Source organism: Heterocephalus glaber, unplaced genomic scaffold (genome assembly GCF_053883595.1).
Source record: "Heterocephalus glaber isolate CG9 unplaced genomic scaffold, H.glaber_assembly_v1.0 deba00001555, whole genome shotgun sequence".
Taxonomy (NCBI): Eukaryota; Metazoa; Chordata; class Mammalia; order Rodentia; family Bathyergidae; genus Heterocephalus; species Heterocephalus glaber.
The window spans coordinates 2487078-2508237 of record NW_028258346.1 but is presented as its reverse complement, the minus strand read 5'-3'; the positions used below and the strand labels follow the sequence as shown (position 1 = coordinate 2508237).

At 38.6% G+C, this 21160-nt stretch overlaps 1 protein-coding gene and 1 long non-coding RNA gene across 7 annotated transcripts in view; both read right to left on the bottom strand.

Moving 5' to 3' along the window:
- The window catches only part of LOC110350327 (uncharacterized), a 37817-nt gene extending 35520 nt beyond the window's left edge, over positions 1-2297 (bottom strand). The window contains exons 1-2 of the long non-coding RNA XR_015442834.1: positions 1296-2297; positions 157-357 (exon numbers count right to left, since the gene is read on the bottom strand). This is a non-coding gene — a long non-coding RNA (uncharacterized LOC110350327). The remainder of the gene's footprint in view (positions 1-156; positions 358-1295) is intronic.
- Positions 2298-13556: 11259 nt separating this feature from the next.
- The window catches only part of Plekhf2 (pleckstrin homology and FYVE domain containing 2), a 55297-nt gene continuing 47693 nt past the window's right edge, over positions 13557-21160 (bottom strand). For all 6 annotated transcript variants that reach the window (XM_087190636.1, XM_004850134.4, XM_087190637.1 and 3 more), the window contains exon 2: positions 13557-17490. In XM_087190636.1, coding sequence (XP_087046762.1) covers positions 16730-17476 — 747 coding nt within the window. In that variant the 5' untranslated portion in view covers positions 17477-17490 and the 3' untranslated portion in view covers positions 13557-16729. The remainder of the gene's footprint in view (positions 17491-21160) is intronic.

Here is a 21160-nt window from a genome sequence, read left to right as displayed (position 1 = left end):
AGAGAGAGAGAGAGAGAGAGAGAGAGAGAGAGACTAAGATAAATAATATGTCAGGGCTGGTGATTTAGCTCAGTGGTTCCGCTGCCTGCCTCGAAAGCACAAGGTCCCAAGTTCAATCCCCAGTACCATAAAAAAAAGAAAAATAATGTCTCTTACCAGACTGGACTCCAGAATGTGAAAAAGTGGCTCTTGTTAGGAATAACAAGATTTTTCTTTAAGAATAAGATTTTGTAAAAGGTAACAATGAAAGAGTAAATGTTCGATCACTTGCAGAATGACTGGATAGGCAGCATTGGTGAAAATCTTGTAAAACACAGATGTTCTGCTCCAACTTGGAGATGATGTTCCTGAGAAAATCTTAGGACAAACGAATGATAAGGAAGTGAGCCAATGATCTACTCTTACCTGCGGTGGGACTGAAATTCCCAAACTGTAAGACTCCTGTTCTTATCACCAAGAACAAAAGGAATAGGAGTGATGAGTTAATATTAATTTCTGAGTTCCCAGAATAAATTCAGAATGTTTGAACAACCAGTCAGCAACTTGGAGAACATCACATCTGATACTCGGTGTAAATTCATCAGACCCTGTGGCGAGTCAGAGTCCCAAATTCTACTAGACCTTCGTTTCTGGTTACTTTTTATTTCTCTAGTCTGTCCTCTTGTTTTGGAATCACTTATCTCTGGGACTTTTGATTAAAGAAGTCAAAGCATGAATAAATTTACAAATCCAGAATACTGCTGCCTTGTTTTAAGGATTGTCAGTGTGATCATAAACATATATCTCATTTCTAAGTGATTCAGGATCTTAGATTAAAGCCATGTAGGAAAAATGTCCTTCAACCTTGAGCTTGGTTGGGCCCCTGCAAGCTCATGATCACCAGCTGCAAGGAGAACTAGAGCCGTCCAGCAACCTCTCTAGATTCCCAAGAGCTTTCCCTGCCAGTCTTCGTGACAGTGAATTCAAATTTTCTCTGTTCCCCAAATCTGCTATCCTATCACTTCTACTCACGCTCTGCCCCTGCTGAAAAATATCCCACCCCCAACTTCACAAGAAAAGAGAAGTTGTGGGAAGGAGCCTCACCAGTCCACCTACAAACCTGTCTGCTTCTCCACCCGGCCTGGCCTCCTCCCCCAGGCCCAAGGGAAATGTGTTCCTCTCCCAGTATTCCGCCTCTCCTGCCTCCTTGGGCTCACAGATCCACCCCATCTCAACTCCTCCTTCTCCACAGCGCCTTCCCATCAGCGTTTGAACAGAGGCGTCCATCTTGTTAAGACAAAAACCAAAGCTCTCACCTCCAGACCCCTTTCTGGCTTAGACTCTTTGATTCAAGGATTCTTGGACTCGCACTCTCCAAGCCCTTCCAGTGTTCCCAGCTGCAGACTTTGGAAGCAACTGCCCCAGGGAGGAGCTCTAAGCCCGGTGACCCATGACCCACCTGTATTCCAGCAGACGCTTGACCTCTCACTGTCATCCATAAAATGTCCTTGGCTTCAAGGACTCTCCAGCCGCCCCACCCCCACCCCCACTCTCCTTTCTGGGATCTCTGCTGCTGCCCGACCCTTAAGGATCAGGGCTCCTGTGAGCTTCTTTCTCAGCCTCTCAGCCGTTCCCTCTCTCCCCGGATAATCTCATTTACTCTTGCTGGGTTAGTTCTAGCTTGTAATTTCTTTTCAACGTAAGATGACAAGTAGTTGTTTTCCAGGGAGACCATACAATTCTGTATTTAATTTTTGGAATGAGAGAATTATCCCGACATAAAAATAGGTATAAATACCGCCAAAAGAACAAAATGAAATTTGTTCCTGACAGATGCTTATGGCATTTTTACAGTGAGAGAGTTCAAAGTGATAATGATGCCACATTTTGAAAAATGATTGTGTGTCAAGCAGAGGTGCAAGAGCTTTGTGAATTCTCCCTGAACCTACCCAATAATTCTGTAAGATAATATTATTATCTCCAACTTCCACATGAAGAAACTGAAAGGTCATGGAGTCTATCCAAGGTCTACCCAAAGTCTACCCAAGGTCACGGAGCTAGTCAGTGACAGGACTGGAGTGGAAGGAGATTCCATTATGACCAAACTAAAGTGCATCCCCTTCATAACATATTGCTCCTCCGATATGGGAAATTCTACCATTCTAGTTGGATTCTGAGCTTCTTCCAATCTTCAGAATATTCTAACAGAATATTTTATGACATGTAAACAAGATTCAGTATTATAATCAACAGCTAATACACCAGCAGTTTCCCCTAGAGTTGATTTTATTTTATTTATTTTAGGGTTTTGTTCATTTGCTTGCTTGATTTTGTTCGTTTTAGAGATAAAGTCTTGCTGTATTGCCCAGGCTGGCCTTCAACTTGAGACCCACCTGCCTTAACCTCTCTGGTAAGTGGGACAGGCACACACTACTTAGAACTGACTTTAAAGAGGATGTTCTGGGTTTTGTTTTGGTAGTACTAGGGATTGAACCCAGGACCTTTGAACTGATTATATCCCCACACACTTCCCCCTCACATACACACTTTTGTTTTTTTCTGTACTGGACATTGAATGTAGGGCCTTTTCATTGAGCTGCATCTCCAACCTTTTTTATTTTTTATTTTGTTGCACACGCTGGCCTCAAACTTGGAATCCTTCTGTCTCAGCCTCCCAAGTAACTAGGATTATAGGTGTGTACCACTACATTCAGCAAATGGGACATTTTAAAAAGAGATTATTCTACTCCTGTGCCATATTTTTGGAAGTTTCCATTTATCATAGTTTGGCCTCTGCTGACCTGAAAGCCACTCTAAGCTTCAATAAAGAGGCAGCTTTGGGTTTCTTATTCCACAGAAAACAGTAGTGACTCTAGAATCACTCTTGCTCCCAAAGAAACAACTCCAAATGCTTCCACAGAAAATATTTGGGCCAGGGACTTAGTTCAGTGGATCTGCCATCAGCCTCAAAAACGCAAGGTCCCGAGTTTGATCCCCGGTAACGCAAAAATAAAACCAAAAAAGAAAATATTCAAATTGCTCCCTCCAAAGAGCTAGTAGACGGGAGGCATGGTGGCCTACACTGTGCAATTCCAGCTACTTGGGAGGTTGAGGCAGGAGGATCACAAGTTCAAGGCCACCTTGGCTAATTTAAATAAAATTAAAATAAAAGGGCTGAGGATATAGCTCTGTGGTTGTGTTTGCCCAGCGTGTACGAGACTCTGACATCAATCCCCAGCACTGAGGAGAGAGAGAGACAGAGACAGAGGAAGGAGAAGAAAAAAGAAAAAAAAAAGGAGGGGAGGAAAGAGAAGGGAAGGAAAAAAGGAAAAAGAAAAGTAAGTACAGGGTGCAGTGGCTCACCCTTGTAATCTCAGCACTCAGGAGGCTGAGGCAGGAGGATTGCCAGGAGTTCAAGGCCAGCCTGGGCTACATAGCAAGACCCTGTCTCAAAAAAAAAAAAAAAAGAAAAGCTGGTAGAAAGGCTTTTCCTCCTGACAGGAGTCAGCTAATGCTTAGCATTCTTGGACCTGCTTGGGAGAGGATGAATGACAAAATGAGTAGGAGAGAGGTGGTGAGGCGTGGAAAAGTCTTTCTTCACCTTTGACAGACCAGGTTCAGTCTGTCATTTCCAAAGCTCACTTTGAAAAGGAAAAACCTGCTAGATCTTCTTTTGCAGACATGTAAAAATCAAGAAAATCTCTTGCAAATGAGAAATTAGACCAGCTTTGTCAAGGCAAAGCACAGACCGGTGAAGTGGGACAGATGTCTTTTTCAAAGGGAAATCCCCACCGTGGGCTTGTTGTTCTGGTTCTGGGAACTCAAGCCGGGCAAGCCACCCTTCCTGTCATGCCCACAGAGCAGCTTGAGTGGCAGGAACAGGCGCTAGCGTCCTGGGCACTCCACTCCAGAAGCGCAACACTCCCCAGGCTGCAGCACTTCTGGAAGCTTCCACACCTGCCTGAAGAAGCTAAAGTGTGTCTGTCTGTCTGCAGCGCTGGGAGAGACTTTTTCCTCCGGTGTGTATGCTTGAGGAGATGACGTTATCAGATCGCGTGCAGCAAGGAATTCCAGAGCACCCACCCTGTGTCAGCAATTAATTCCTGAGCACTGTCAGGCTTTATGGGTAAAAGGAGAGACACTGAAGCTCCCATTCGTAAGGGATCCCAAATTAGCCAAAGAAAGAGACACAGATAAAGCAACCGCATCCACCAGAAGCAGTGCCAGGCCAGTGGCCTGAGCACAGGGCTGTTGGGAAGTGGGGTGTGGAGAGGTGGACGTCGGGCAGGCTCTCCAAAGTGGACACTTTGGAGCTGGATTTTCCCCAAACTCCAGCACCAGGAAGCCAACCCCAACCTTTCCTTTCAAAGCTCCTTTCCTAAGAACCGGCAAAGTCTTGGAAAGGGCCACAGTCCTCAGATACATAACGTCCTAATTAGCGGTTGTCCTCGGAAGCCAAACAAAGTAGCAGAGTAGCAGCCTCCAAAGCCACTCTTCCAATGACAGACTAGGACACAGAAGGACTTTCAATGAGAACAAGTACCAGCTGCGCTACATTTTGGCGGGCATCCCAGTTAGCACCATTGGTGGCATGCCTCATTTATTCACTCAGAAAAGTTATTTTCTCTTTGTCATCCCAGAGTACGAGCCATCTTTCTTCAGTCGTCCCCAGGGGGAAAATATTAACCAGTTCATTAACTGAATGATGCATGTAAACAGGACCCTGGAAACTATCCTTCTGTTTGTAAAAGTTCAAGTTCTTGAATCCAAGTCAAAAATTTCTAGCAGGGCCTCACTTGTAGAGGCCAACTTTATTTTTAAGAGTGGGTTAAACACATGTTCACCCTTCAAGATGGAATTGTAACATAATAGTTGATTCTTGTTTACACAATTTCTTTTTTTTCAATTAAGTTTATTGATACATTGTAGGTATACATAATGATCACATTCATCATAGGGAATTTGTACCTGTACCTGATATATCTTGGTTCTTAGTTTTTTCCCCTTTCCCTTCGCTCCCTTCAACCCCTCCACCCCTCTTTATTTACAAAAGCTTTATTTCCATTTTTTCCTTCTTTTCTCATTTTTTCTTTCCCTTCCTTCCTTTCCCCCACCCCTCCCTAGTTCCCCTACCCATTTGAGCATTTCTATCTTAACCTTTAATTTTCATTCATTCTAAAATTTATGAGGCACCTGCCATGTTCATAGAAGGACTCCAAATCTGAGCTCACCCATCACTTTCCATCTTTATTGTTCATCATGGCACTTATACAACCTGCCGTTGTGTTATATGATACACTAGCACACCAGATGAGGACAAGAAGCTCAGGCTGTTTTGGTTACTGCTATAATTCCAGAGCCCAAGGCAATGCCTAGCAAGAAACTGCCCCATTGCTCGGTTGAATGAATGAGCCAGGCATTGTGCTATATGTTTGACATAAAGTTGCAGAACACAGTGGCAGCTACCTCGTTCCCACATGAAGGGAGTCTAGAAGGAGAAGAAAGTTGCCTCAAAGCTGGTTTACATAGCAAGCACCTTGTTTCTACTTAGATCATAATTTAGTGAGAATAATGGAGATTCTGGGAGGGTAGTTAAATTCCTGCCACTAATATCATGGGATCCTTTCTCCCAGAGGAAAGGACAGGCATGTAAATGGGAACATTACATCAATAAACATGATGGATGCAACACAGAAATAAATAAAGTGCTAAGGAAGCCTCAGAAAATCAGCAACTAAATAGGCAAGACAGACAGGGCCTTTGAGCTGGGGCTTACTTTAAGCATCAGAATCTTCTAGTGTTGCCATTTGCTCAAAACCTTCCTTTCATAGTTCTCAGACTCTGAGACTGTGAGTAGCCTCTTTAATCAGATACGGGGATGTGAAATGTAGAGCCAGACTTCCGGACTCATGTCCTGGACCTGCCCCTTCATAGGTGTGTGACCTACCTCCCTGTCCCCATATGTGAAGGATGAAAACACACCAACCCACAGGGCTGATATAAGAATCCAGCTGACTTAATGGTCCACTTAGAACTGGGCTCAGCATTATAGTTACATTTATTGTTGGCTATTATTGTTGTTTTTCAAAGAAGCATGCCTATGTACTAAAAAAGAAACTAACAACTGTGACTGAAACGCAATTCTACTTTCCACCATACACAGTACAGAAAAATCTTGTACCTAAGCACCAACACAGCTTTTCATATGAAGGAAAATCAAACCGAATCACTGTGGAATCCTCAGCTTGGTTTCACAGAAGCTGTAAAGGAGGAGAAGGAAAAACTAAACACTTGCTCCTGTGCATGGAACTCCATAAGGTGTAGTAAATAATAATAATAAAATATCTTATTTTCTTATCCACTTATTTACATATTTGCTTATAAAGTGGTTTATGCAGCTCTAACATGGCCTGTCGTCAATCGGAAGGGTCCTCTGGTTTTCATTCATTATTCTTACTCCTATACTCATTTAATTTAGAATACCTGAAATGTTTACTGTATATTAAACATATGGAAACTTTAACTCTAGAAAGAAAAAAACCTTTTTTGTCCTAAGAAGACAAGTGTTTATTCAAATTTTATCAAGTCATTTTCATGTGCATGCTACTGGTTTATAAAGTGCTTTAATATACCATACTTGTGTTAAAGGGCTGGCAGCAAAAAAGAAATCACGCAACTATGGTATAATTATAAGCTAAGGCAAAATGGAGTGTCATGAGGATTATTTCAGCTCTGAAGGGGGTAGGGTGGCTCCCAAGAGATTGTCTCTGAGGGGTGCAGGAGAATGGAGCAGGCATGTGAGGAATGGGAGGCAGATGGCTTGAGAGGAAGCATGTGAGTGGGGAACAGAGGAGGAAAGTTTCACAGCATATTCAGGGAGCAGTAGCTATTCCAGTCTACCTGAGACCTACAGGTACAGTGAAGGACTTTGTCCTGCGCAAAGTCAGACTCAGACATAACATCACAGAAACCAAATACAAGTTTCATGACACAATTCAAATATCACCCGAAAAATGTTTGCCCTCACTCACTTTTGGAAATACATATTACCTCTAAACACTACAGTACATTTCCTGTCTTAGGTAGAGTGTACTAAATCTTAAAATCACATTTCCACAATGAATATTATAACCCAAATAAATGGCTATACCCAGAAAAGGACAATGTATCTATCATGATAATTACAACTAGTTTTATGGAGCTTTTTGCTGATAAAATGTAAATTCTTCCTTGTCTCCAGTAGGAAATATCCACACATATTAAACTTATGCTTAAACATTAAGCTCTTTTTGAAAGATCAAAAGGCAGTATTTCAAAAGCTTGCTTTTAACTTCCTTTTTCTACTTCATAAGTAATCTATCATATTTCTAACACCTGGCCTGACCTGACTCAATGGAACCTCAGTTCCTCTGCATGAAGTTAAATTACAACTTGAGGAAGAGAAGCAAACTCAATTCAGCCATAAACATACACCCATATACCATAAGCTTAGATAAAAGCTCCACACATTACAGGTAGGGAGGAGCCAATGGAGATAAGGAATTTTAAGAATCTATGCCATTCAGCGCTAACTCTACAACTTGCTTGAGTTGAAGTAAAGATAATTTGACAGGTTAGCAATGGCCAAATGAAACCCGCTTTAACATTTTGTCATTGATTCTTTCTGCTTTTAAGACCTTATCATAGGTACAACTAAAATACTCTAAATCACCAAAACTATTTCTCAACTACTAGAGGGAAAATGTTGAATCATTATTGTAATCTTAATGATGTCACCATTGATGCTTCTCTAATATGGAATATAAATTCCAAGAAATCAGTAAAAACTTCATAAATCATTTGTTTCTATGAAGCATGTTTTTCACACTTTTATTCATGCCAAGGAAAAAGGACAAACGACTTTTATTAGCATCAGTTTCAGCTTCTATGCTCAGGGATTTAGATGTTAAAATAGCTTTCAAAATGCTTTTTAAAAGATAGAAGCCTATGAAATTGGGAATCATTAACTCCCCCAACAACATTTCATTATACCAAGTTAAAAGTAAACTGGATTTCAAATTAACCAAAATCTACCCCTGCCCACTTTCATGCTTGATTTCTATCACTCTGAAAAATCATTTTGCAATAGACTATCTATATGCTATATGTCAGCTTAGGTGTGTTGTCAGAAATCTTTCATCAAAGACACAATTGAAGTATGTTGCTAGTTCCTGGCAGTTTTAGAATCTCAATATGTTAAGAGCCAGCTTGCCAATGACACATACCAAAGTCACTATTTACAGATTTTATTTTTCTGAAATACATTATGATTTTCATACTGGCTCAAACATAAAATATAGAATTGTATACAAAGTGGCCAATTATTTTTCATATCACAAAAATAAATCTTCAAATAATTTCTGGAGAGTTGTACTTCAAAGCCATTAGTATTGATGCTTTTCTCCAATACTTTTAAAATCCAGTAAATTTCATTGACGAATTCCTCATCAAAACTGTGGTCCTAAGTCTCCTCATTAAGCTCACTCTATGTTAAGGTCACAGCTCTGTTAAGTAATCTGTGACTTACTTAGAAGTTAAACAAACTCTGAAAATAACTTTACAGCTTTGCTCTTCAGTCATCATTAAATGTGAACAACTGGAAACCACGGTGAGTATCTTGAGCAGCCTAGCGCTTGGATGCTAGGGCAAAAGTTAACTGACTTGGTTTTAAGCAGTGGTTTTCAAATCCCTTGGGCCTCAACAAGATGGAGTTAAGACCAGCTGAGATAAATTGGCCTTGGGTTCTGGGCTCTCCAACTCTCTTCAGCCATGGCAGCTTAAGAGTTCTAGCTTCCTCTGTCGTTTGTACATGCTGCTAGGCAAGTTTGTCTTAAAAAGGTATTCTGCTTGCTCTTCCTTCTTGCCTCCCTCCATCCTTCTCTCTCTGACTTAACAACACATATTCAATACTTATGGGTATAACGCTTCTTTCTGCTTTCTGAACAATTCAGTACCAAAGTAACTGAGTGGGCCAAGGCGGGATAAGCATCTGTGGAGAGGTTCCGGGTATAAAGGACTCAGCCCCAGCAGGCTGAAGAGAGTGTCGGTGACAGAGGCCATATCCATGATCAGAGCAGCCTGGTATGAAGTGGCAGAGCTGAGTGGAATAAGGAGGGTGTCCATGTGCAAGGGGGCAGCAGTTGTGATGAAAGATTGGCTACATGGAGGGCCTCTCTCTCTCTCTCTCTCTCTCTCTCTCATCATCTATGTCTACCTGGTGAGTGTGTGGTACTAGGAATTAAACCCATGGACTTCTGTATGCTAGGCAAGCACTGTACCACTGAGCTACATCCACCAGTCTGTTTTATTTTTTGAGACAAGGTCTCACTAATTTGCCTAGGCTGGCCTCAAACTTGTGATCCTCCTGCCTCAATCTCCTGAGTAGCCAGGATTGCAGACCTGGGCCACTGTGCCCTTTTAAGTATCTTAAAGCTAATGAGACCCAGTCCCTCAATGTCAGAGGAGAGAGGAATCCTATCATGTTGTTAGAATTGGAGACATTAGTATGAAGTCACGGATTTCAATATATACAGATAGAGCAACTTAGATAGAATTTTGCATATATGTGTATACAATATGTGTATATATGTATGTACATGTTTCCTAGATTTGTCTTATGAAAGGGCTTGGTAATAGAACTTTACCCAAAGCAACAAGCACATCCAGTGTTCAGATCTTGGCTTCTAAGTACCACTCTGTAGTGAAAGAAACCAGGGCTCCTTGGAGAAATAGCCAGTTCCAGGGAAAATACAAGATAAGCCTGGAACATCTTGTAGGAAAAAAGTAATGAAGGCAATTTGTGAATGAGCCACAGAAGCCAGTTTACCACTGGCCAAATTAAAGACATTAGATTATTAAAATGATTAATAGTATGGCCTATGGACCAGCAGAAATGGTATCACCTGCAAACTTGTTAGAAAATATACATTCTCAGGTCCCACTCCACACCCACAGTGGGAACCCTGTAGGCGTGGACTGGCAGTCAGTTTCAACAAGCCCTCTGCTATATTTTGATGTCTCCCAAAGGTCTCTACTAGAGGTTTGGTCCCAGGGTGGTGCCATTGGGAATTGTTGTGGACCTTTAGGAAATGGAGCTGGTGGGAGTGGAAGACCCTGAAGTCACTAGGGGTGTGCCCTTGAGGGGTCTGTGGGATTCCAGCTTCTCCTCCCTACCCCAGCCCTGGCCATGAAGTGAGCAGTTTGCTAACACTCTCCCCAAGGGATTTTGACCCGTACTCAATTTTGAGAACCACTATATCAGGAAACTATGAGTCCATATTAGTATTAAAAGATAAACAACTTCAAAATTTGATGAATATAATATTTACGTAGTCTCAAATACACCACTTCATAAAATACTACAAAAAATACTTTACAGTGAAATCTGGACTACATCACCCTAATCAAATGATCAAAGTGAACTTGCGTAGTAAGTTATGGGACAATTTGAAATTGAGCACCACCTGAATGTGATGAAAATACATCATAACTTCAGTGATATTCCTGCTATGCAGGTAATCTGAATTTAATGAGAAAACAGGCAATCAATAATCATTCTACAATATCACTGGTACATTGTCTTTTAAAATATCAGTCTTGAAAATAATGAGTTGCTGTTCCAACTCATTCTTTCTACTGTGTGTTTGTTTTTTGGTGCTTAGTATTGACTCAAGGGCTCATATATGCTAGGCAGGTGTTCTACCACTAGCTATCTCCCAGTCTTCAACTCAATTCTCTCTTAACCATAAGCGATGCATTAGGGTTTTCAATAAACACTGAGTGAAAATATTTTCTGAAGCAGCTCTGGAATTTCCTTCAAGTCATTAGAATATTCCTATACGAAAGCATGATCTATTTCAAAATTCTAAACTTAAGACTTTACCTGAATACTTTTGTAATGGTTTAAGTCAAAATAATTTATCTTGAGCTATTGTTTGAAATGTTTTAAAGGCAAATTATATCTTTATTATTTACTGCACATCTTAAAATATATATCAATTACAGAATAATTAAATTGCATTAATGTATTGTCTTAGTCACTTCCTCATTGCTAGGACAAAATACCCAAAACCCACAAGTTAAAGGAGGAAATGTTTAGCTCACAGTTTGTAGAGGTTTCAATCCACAGTCACCTGGCTCCAAGGCAAGGTGCCATGGCAGAGAAATAGTTCACAACAGGGCAGGCAGGAAGCGGCAAAGCAGCAGCAGCAGTGAGCCTTACTTTCCCTTTTAGCCCTTTTATTCCATCCAGGCTACAAGCCTATTGGTTGGTGCCACCCACACCCACAGTGGACCTTGCATTATCCACACCCAGAACAATGCTAAACCAATCAGTGGGCTAATTTAGTTATTCACACACCCTAGATCCAGCCACCTCCAAAAAGCCCCACCTATGAGTGCATGAGGCTTTGGGGGGACATCTAGATACAAGCCATAGCATGTCTTCTCTCTCATTCTTAAGTTTTTGCTGAGAATACAAAATCTACTAAGCATGTTGTATAACAGATTTTGGGAACTTATTCTGCCTATCTAAAACTTTATGGCAGGTCCCTAATCCCATCCACCTGTTCCCCCTTGACCCCTGACAACCACTATTCTACTCTCTGCCTCTGGTGAACTCAATTTAAGATGCTACATGTAAGGTCATAAAGTATTGGTTTATTTCACTTATCATCCTTCTGGGACATCCCTGTTGTTACAAATAACAATATTTCATTCTTTTTAAAGACTGAGAATAATATATATATTTTTATCCATTCATTTGTTGAACACTTAGGTTGATCCAGTTTCTTGGCAGTTGTGAATAATACTTCACCGAACATGAGTGCAGATACTTCTTTAACATACTAATTTCAAATCCCTTGGAAACATAGTAGTGGAATTGCTGGTTCATACGACAATTCTAGTTTTTGGTTGTTTTCAGCACTAGAGATTGAACCCAAGGCCTTGCACATGCTAGCCCAGTGCTCAGCCACTGACCCAAATCCCCAAATCTTTTTAAAATTTTGAGACAGGGTCTTGCTAAAATTGTACCGGTGAACTTGAACTTGCGGTCCGTCTGCCTCAGCCTCCCAAAGCAACGGGGATCATGGGAATGTGCCACCACCCCTGACTTTTCATTTCTTGCAGAACCTCCATAGTGCTTTCCCTAAGGGCTGTACTAATCTACATTCCCTCTAAGTATGCCAGAGGTGCCTTTTTCTCCACATCCTCTCCAACATTTATCTTTCATCCTTTTGTAACAGCCCTCTAAGAGGTGTGAGGTGGCATCTCATTGTGGTTTTAATTGTCTGCTCCTGATTAGTGATGTTGAGCATGTTTTCATACACCTACTGTGACCACACGTCTTTTTGTTTTTTCCAACAGTGGAGATAGAGCCCTGGAGTACTCTATCACTTAGCTACATCCCCAACCCCTCTTTTTGAGACAAGATCTCACTAAATTACCCAGGCTGGCTTCACTCCTCTTCCCTCAGCCTCCCAAAGAGTTGGGATTATAGACATTCACTGCCATGGCTTGTTTGTATATCTTTTGAGAAATGTCTATGCAAGTTGGGGCATTCTTTCCAGCAGTAACTGGCCAGAAAAGTCAAATTGCATTAGCTCCCAATAATAAGCTATGCCTTCAGCATACAGAATGTTTTCTGAGCCTACTTCCTGTACATCCAAAAGTATAACTTCACCTACTGAATTGAAGGAAAAGGTTGATACAATCACAGCAATTTTTACCTGTTAGGAAATTCACTAATGAATTCTAATGAATTACCTATTTTGGAAATAGTTTTGAACTCTAATTCTGGAGGTAATATCAAAGACAAATTCTGTGCATCAATAACCAAGAATCCTCATCAGATTCAGAGCAAGAAGAAAATACAGGAGTAAATCTTTGTTATCTCGGATTAGGCAAAGGTTTTTGAGACATGATACCAAAAGCATAAGCAACAAAAGAATCTGAATTTTATCAAAATTAAACTTTTAATTATGTACTTCAAGCAATTCCATCAAAAAAGTGAAAAGACAACCTATTGTGGAGTAAATCATCCAGTCCCATAAGAGGGAAAACTCCTGAAAATGATATTAATCTATTTATGAAGGCTCCACTCCAACCTAAACATCTCCCCTTAAGCCCCACCTAACACTGCCACAATGGGGACACAACATAAGTTTTGGTAGGGACAAACCACAGCAAACACTATAAAGCTTGGCATAACTGATGCTTTGTAGTAAAATAATTTAGCCTTAGACTTTTTAAAAACTATCAATAAATGACACAATTTGACATACAGTAAAACCTTGGTTTGCAGGCATAATTCATTCCAGAAATGTGCTTGTACTCCAAAGCACTTTAAAGGCGAGAGATAATGGAAACTCAGATGATTCATTCCATAACCCAGAAATATTCATATAAAATTGTAACTGACATAATAGAGAAAAATAAATTAATCTGCACCTACCCTGAAAACTTTGGTGGCTGGTGTGAGATGAGAGGATGACTTTCACTATCACTAAGAGAATCACTACCTATTGGCTCAATTGATGCTTTCTTTCCCTCCAACTTTAACAAGGAACCTATCCAATGACTCTTGCTTTTGCCTCCTTCTGAAAATTTCACAGAAATGTGACACCGCATTGTTGTTAAACAGATTCACTGCCAAGCATGGTGGCACATTCCTGTAATCCCAGCACTTAGGGAGGCTGAGGCAGGAGGATCTCTGGCGAGTTCAAGGACAGCCTGAACTGCCTAGTGAGACCTGGCTCACCACCACCACCACCACCACCACCACCTCCAAAAAGATTCATTGCTCACACTGCTACAACCTTATTCAGATGGTGATTTTATTTTTTGGTGCAAAATTTTGCACTGTTTCCTACATTTTACACATTTCCCTAATCTCTTTTGAAGTGAGGGGTATCTCCTTTTACTCCTCTTCCTTTGCAGATGAGATCACCTCTATAACTTCTTGCTGCTGGGAGATGATCACCCACAATTCCACAGTGTGGAGAGGGAGAGAGAGAGAGAGAGAGAGGGAGAGAGTCTGATGGGGGGGGAACACAGAGAGAACCACCATTGGCTCAGTTGTGACCACGGGACATTCATGTCATGTACTATTCGTATTGTAAGACATTACTCATTTATCAAGTTAAAATTTATTAGAAATGTTTGCTTGTCTCGCAGAATACTCACAGAACAAGTTACAATCCAAGGTTTTACTGTATTTTCATCCTAAATATGACTATTAAATCTTATTGATAAAATGTACAGCAGTGTAATACATGTGGGTATGCAGATAACCATTACTACATTGATTAAAGTCACATTTGAGAATGAAGTTAATACACTTAAGAGAAAGGAGACTATAGGTCAAATACTGGGGGATCCCCCAAGAATCATAAGGTATAATTTAGTACTATTTATGAGAATTTTGACATAAAGTTGATAAACATATAATTTTATATTAACCATGGCCATGTTATGCACCTGACCTGAAAGTATGAATTTCTGTATTGGGGTATGTTCAACTTAGTATTTTTCCTTTATATCTATGGAATCTTATTTCCCATACACTAATAGATATCAATTCAGTTAAGGCATTGGGTAGTTCAAATAAATTTCAAGAACAGAATGAAAAATCACCAAACTTATTTCACATTTTATATATAACCAAGATTTATAATTCTTGAAGATAACACATCCTGGATTCTATTTGCATGTAAATTCCATAAAAAGGAAGGAATATCTGTTCACTACTCACTCTGGGTAGAACAATGCCTGGCATGTAGTAGGCACTCATTAATTATTTGAATAATGAAGAAAATATGCATACTATCTTTATTATCTTAGCAAAGGGGAAAAGTCACAATATGCATAAAACAGGAAGTTGCAAAATATTTTTTATTATAAAGAGTCAAGAGAGATTGACAATCCACATGTTATCTCAGAACATTTCCCTTGATTCTGAATTTACTAGGTTACTCTGTACCAGCGTCTCCATTCGCATTCTCAGGTTTTAATGGTCCTTTTCAGATATACTGACTGATTATATGTACATATTGCTTAGAAACAAAAATCCATCTGCTATTAAGACCAACCAAAAACAAACAGCAACAACCACAAAAAAAAAAAAAAAATAACCCTTAATTCCTGTTGTGCTTTTCTTTCACATTTCTCACAGGGAGATCTGAATACTTCAGGTGCTTTCAAAATTTAACAATCAAGTAAAATTAGTGCCTTAGCCAAACAGTTAGATACCAAAGAATTTCCACCATGTTACTGGATCAAACCTCATGACATCTGCAGAATAATCAGATTTTTAATTTAGAAGTTAAAAAAATGTAGAACTTTAAATTTTAAACCGATTTCCCATATTTGAAAGACTGTAGTTATTTGCAGCATACAAATGAAATGAGTAGTGCAAAATGCATCAAGTTTTATATGATAAACACTTGCAACCTAATGGCTGCCTCAGAAGCAAAAAGTGAAAATTACTTCTCAAAAGCAATCTAGACTGATTTAAAAGTATCAAATGCTAGTCTATTTCCACAGATTGCAAAATGATTTCAGAAACACATAAAACATACAATTGTTTTACAAAAATAGAAATTGGGTCTTTACAAAACTTTTATAAAATATAACACTTTGTAAATTCAAGATAGTTTCATACTGAAATAGACAACATTTCCACAGATATGAAGTCTAGCCAAATTTAAAGTGGTCTGCTTTGATCATTCTTATATATTATTTCTTCCAAATCCTCAAGACTAAGTAGAGCAGTACTCTTATCATGGAATTTTTAAGAGATTGTTTATTTTCAAGGGTCTTACAAGATTTTTCATTCTAGAAATAAAGCAGAAGAATTCGTATCTAAAAAACCTTGTTGAAAGCAGAAGCTAATGCAATATGGCAATTCTGTATAATTGATAATCTTCAAATTCTGAAGAATGGTAACCTCTTATAATTTAAAATATACATTTGACAATTATAATTTGGTACCTATAAAACATAAAAATATAATCACAACTATTTTATGGAAAAATACTTATTCATATAGAATGAAGATACCTTCTAAATTTAGTGATTTATAGCTGTCAGATGAGAAGTGTTCCTAATTATACTCATTCATAAACACTCATTTTATTACTTCAAAGAGCACCAATGTGTTTTTTTAAACCAAAAAGTGAGACAGTAAGGGCTTATATTTCATGTAACAGTGCTATTACAGTAAGGCACCACTTGGTTGGTATAAAGTAAAAAAAGTATTTCCAAGTCATGTACAGTATTTTTGTCACTGGCACTGTAATCATTAGGATGATTAGAAAAAAGTTAATATTATTATTTTAATCATATTATACTCCTGTTCCCATCATTCTGGGCTTTTAGTTTTTCCATATAACTAAAACAAAAATAACAATGTGGTACGGAATCTATTAAATACATTTTCCCCAACCCTCCAAGAAAATAATCTGGAAATAAACAAGAATAAGAAACCAAAACTTCATCTGATACATTTGCAACAGTCTATCCCTGCAGGAGAATGTGGGGAGGGGGAGAAGGAAGGCAGACCTACTTCCTACAGACTATATTGAGGCACATAGGCACAAACTTTCTCAGGCAAAGTCATGGCTAGAGAGAAAGTGAGAGAGCACTAAGAATTTCCATTTCCCCCAGAGCTGATTTCTCAGTCACACCTGATTAAATATTTCAAAATGTGTCCTTAGTCACTGCTATCATCATCCTCATCATCAGATACATTGTTTAAAGAAGACTTCAACGACTGACTATAAGAGTCTGATCTGCCAGGCTGGCACGTGGCCATGTCCCCAGTGGAAAGCAGGTCATAGCAGAAGTCACAAATCCGTACAGGCTTAGAGGACTGGCTAGGAAGAAGAAATCTCTTTTCAGAACAGGGCCCACAAACAACATAACCACATTTTCGGCAATGGTGACGACGATTAACAGGTGTGAATTTTGCTTTCTGACAACGCATACAAACAGTTGCCTCAGAATCAGGAACCCAGACAGCAGCATGTTCATTAACGGGTGTCTTCCCACTTTTGGAGAGTAAATCAGTAACACATTTATTTATATGATTCATCCATTCTGATTTTTCAGTGGCAGTGGCAGCATAAACTGCAAATGATTTAGTTGGTGTCTTAATAAGCCATCCATTCCTTAGATCTCCCTCATCTTTGATGGAATCGATAGTAACATTTTCCAGGGGAATAATATGTTGTTTGTTGTATTTTTTCTTCTGGATGACAATATTGCCATATACAAGAATATCATTAAATAAGAAAAACTGCCTTGCTTTGGGCTTCTTTCTGCACAACTTAGTCAAGACTCCTTCTCCAATAAGAACTCGTCCAGGTATAGTTAAGGGTTGACCAGCTGCTCCAAAACAATTTTCCACTATACCTATACGTCTAGTATTTGCTTCACTGTTGGCCAAGCGATCCACCATCTTTTGCTAATAGCCTAAAAAAAAAAAAAGAAATTAGCACACAGAAATTATAAATTAATAAATTATATAACCTAAACTTAATCTAACAAATCATTGCTTTTCACAAAGCCAAACACTCTGATATTCCTTCCCTCTGAGATAATCATTAAACACACCAAAAAAGGTAACATCTCTTAATTTTTATAATCATCAAGATACCTACTAACCATCTCCACATAGCACCACACTATAAAAGTATAAACTTCTTACAGACATAAATGACTGAAAAACAACTGGACAAATAGTATGTCAGCTCTGCAAAATAATAAACACAGTTCCATTTTCCCAATAAACTATTCCTACTGAGCTAAGGTCCTAATTCTCTCACTTGGATTACCAGATTGTTTCCCAACATGTCTTTTGCTTTCTTGCCTCTAAAGTGATCTTTAGGCAGTGATTTCTAACAGGCTAATGTGGTCCTGCCATTGCAAAAATGATTCCCCTTAACCTTTAAAATAAGGGACTTCTAGCATGGTGTTCAAGGCCCTTCATTACCCAGTTCCTGCTTACCTTCCCAGCCTTCCTGTCACTGCTCATCTCTAAGGTTATGTTCATCCCAAACTGGTCTGGAATTGAGGGTCCTCCTGCCTCAGCCTCCCACGTCCTGGGATTATAGCTATGTGCCACCATGCCTCGCTTGTTGTTTCCTTTCCTACTTAATACTTTCACTAACTTACTCATCCTTCAAAATTCAGTTTAAATTATCTCTCCTCCAGAGAGCATTCCTTAAATTCTCATACTAGTTTTAAAAAACCCTTCCTCTATGCTTGCCAGACTCTATGTATTATCTAGCTTCACTTTACCAAAGGACTGAAATCTGTTTCTTCCACAGACTCCAATGGAACCTAAAAAGCAGATCCAATAACCATTTTTAAAACATTAATAAGATTTTAACAATGTGCAAACAAAGAAATATTAATCTAATGATCACAGATTTAAACTCTGGATCCAATACTGACTTCACTAAAGACCCTGAGTGGTGTCCTATTTCAAACCTACTATCCTAGCTGGGTGTGGTGGCCCATGCCTATAATCCCAGCACTCTGGGAGGTTCAGCAGGAGCATCACAACTTTGATCCCAGCTTGGGCAATTTAATGAGATTCTATCTCAAAATTATAAATAAATACATATATTTTAAAGGGCTGAGGATATATAGTTCAGTTCAAAGGCCCTAGGTTCAAACCCCAGTACTACAAAAAATATAAACCTACTAACCTATATTACACAACAACCAAATCATATTGAAGAAAAACAAAGTTTGAAAAAAGGACTATTTAAAAACTAAAAACTAACAGCGTGGTGTAAATTCCAGTCTTTAGTTTTACAAACTGATGATACTGCAACTCTTCTCAACTCTTTGCTTTCATTATAAAAGAATATTTTTTTCAAACATTTTTAAAGCCAGGGCCTTGCTATATTGCCCAGGCTTTCCTCAAATGTGTAATTCTACTTCAGCCTCCTGAGCAGCTGGGATTACATACAGACATGCACCCCTCCACGTGGCTTCTAAAACACTATAATTTTGACTATCCCTGAATTCTTTCCTCCAATATTGGGGTCCTTATAAAACTCTCTTGTCCTCCACAAGAATGGGCTCTGTCAACCTGAGAGCTGTTCCCAAGAATAACTCATAGCTCCAAACTTTGAAGGTTTCTCATTCTAATTAGTATATATCTGCCAGTCAATTAAAAATTTACAGTTCTAAGCAAAAGTACCTTAAGAGGAAATAAAAACAATAAACATAAAAACAAGCTCAACTTCCTAAGTTAGTAAGAAATTACATTAAAACACTAGGACAGTTTTCATATCCCAGACTAATTAACAATTTAAAATTTCTTAAGACTGCAGTACTTCTGAGACTATAAGGTGACAGGTACCCCGGTACTACAGGATATATGTGTACCCGTGAATCTAGGTAGCTAATCAAAAGATATTTCACTCACGTGTATAAAGATTTATACAAAGATATTCAATACAGCACTATTTGTAACAGAAAAAAATGGAAAAGCTCAAATGTTGAAAAGCATTTAGGTAAACGATATATCCTTAATCTTGTATACTAAGAATGAAATAGAGGGCCGGGGATTTAGCTCAGTGTTTTCTTCGCTTGTCGTGCAAGTGCAACAACCAAGTTTGATCCCCAGGACCGAAAAAAAAGAATGAGATAGATCTAAGAATATCAATATGGGGAAATGCTCAAGATATTCAGGTGGGGAAAATAGTTGATCCCATTGTTGTTTCAAATAAATACCATATTTCATCAAATCTGCCATAGATTTCAAGACATCCTCATTTTATGTACCACTGATTAAAAAATGCTGCCAATCAAATGAAAATATACCTTTGATTATAAAACATCCCAATTTCAGAAACATAAATTATAAAAGGTTTATATTTAAATAATGAAATATACTATAAAAGCATAATCAAAGATACTCATAAATGTGTATGCATAAAAAGAAAATAAAATTAGAAAACTATACAGTACACATCAGCAGTCTGGAAAGTATACTTACAATTTTTCATACTTTATATTTATACAACAAATGTTTTTTAGATACTGATCTCATTGCAGGAAAAATAATAACATGCAATATAGGGTAAAGTCCCTGCCCTTCAGGGCTTTCATTCTAGTTGGGACAAGGAAACAAAATCAAGAACCAAGTAGTAACTAATGCCACTTTAAAAAGTGATTTTAAACACATCAACTGGGAACCACTCCAAATACATGGTCAGGAAAGGCCTTTCTAACAGTGTCCTTTTCTGCTAATAAGGAAGTACTAGATAGGCAAACATAAAAATTGGGGACAGGGAGACTATACCAGGCAAAAGGAACAAGTGCAAAGGCCCTGAGGCAAGAAAGGGGTTTGTACTTTTAAAGAACTGTTTATCTATTATCCCCATCGGAATCAATTATTGATTCTACACACTTGGTTACACAGTTATGAATTCCTGTACAATGGAAAAGCGTTTGCTGCTATGACTACTATTGGAATGTCATAAATACATACTTTTCTCACATCCATTATAATCAGATTTTAATTGTTTTAAACTCCTGTGAAGAGACTAAAGTTTTTATTATTCTCCAAAGAAGTATCAGATAATATTAGCTAAAATGTGACCTGAAGGAAAAACTAAGGCACAAAAAGAGACATTAGCAGTAAAACAGGGTAGAATTAACAGAATCCAAGCAATATGCTGAGCTTTCTGCATTCACTGCCTCATTTCCTACTCAGAGCAACCTAATAATTTACGCACTATTAGCTTTATTTTATGGATGAGTAAACAGCCATAAAGAGGTTAGGTAATTTGGCCAAGGCTGTCACAGTAGAACAAGGCTCAAATCTGACTTTTGGTGTTAACAGTGTATTATATTATGGTACACTAAATTGTTCCTTAAAACTCGACTGACTCTACAAGAACTCTGGAAAAGCTATTACTAACCTCTGGACCTTCACTGTAAACCCTAAAAATACTGAAGAAAGACATGGGAATATTAACTTGAGCAAATCATCTAATGTGTTATGTCTCCTAATGTTTCTTTGCTCAAATTTTACAATATATTAATGTTGAATCTTTGTTCATAAATCTTTCCCCCTGTTTAAGAATGATACAATTTAAGAGAAATCTGGGGCATTATTAAT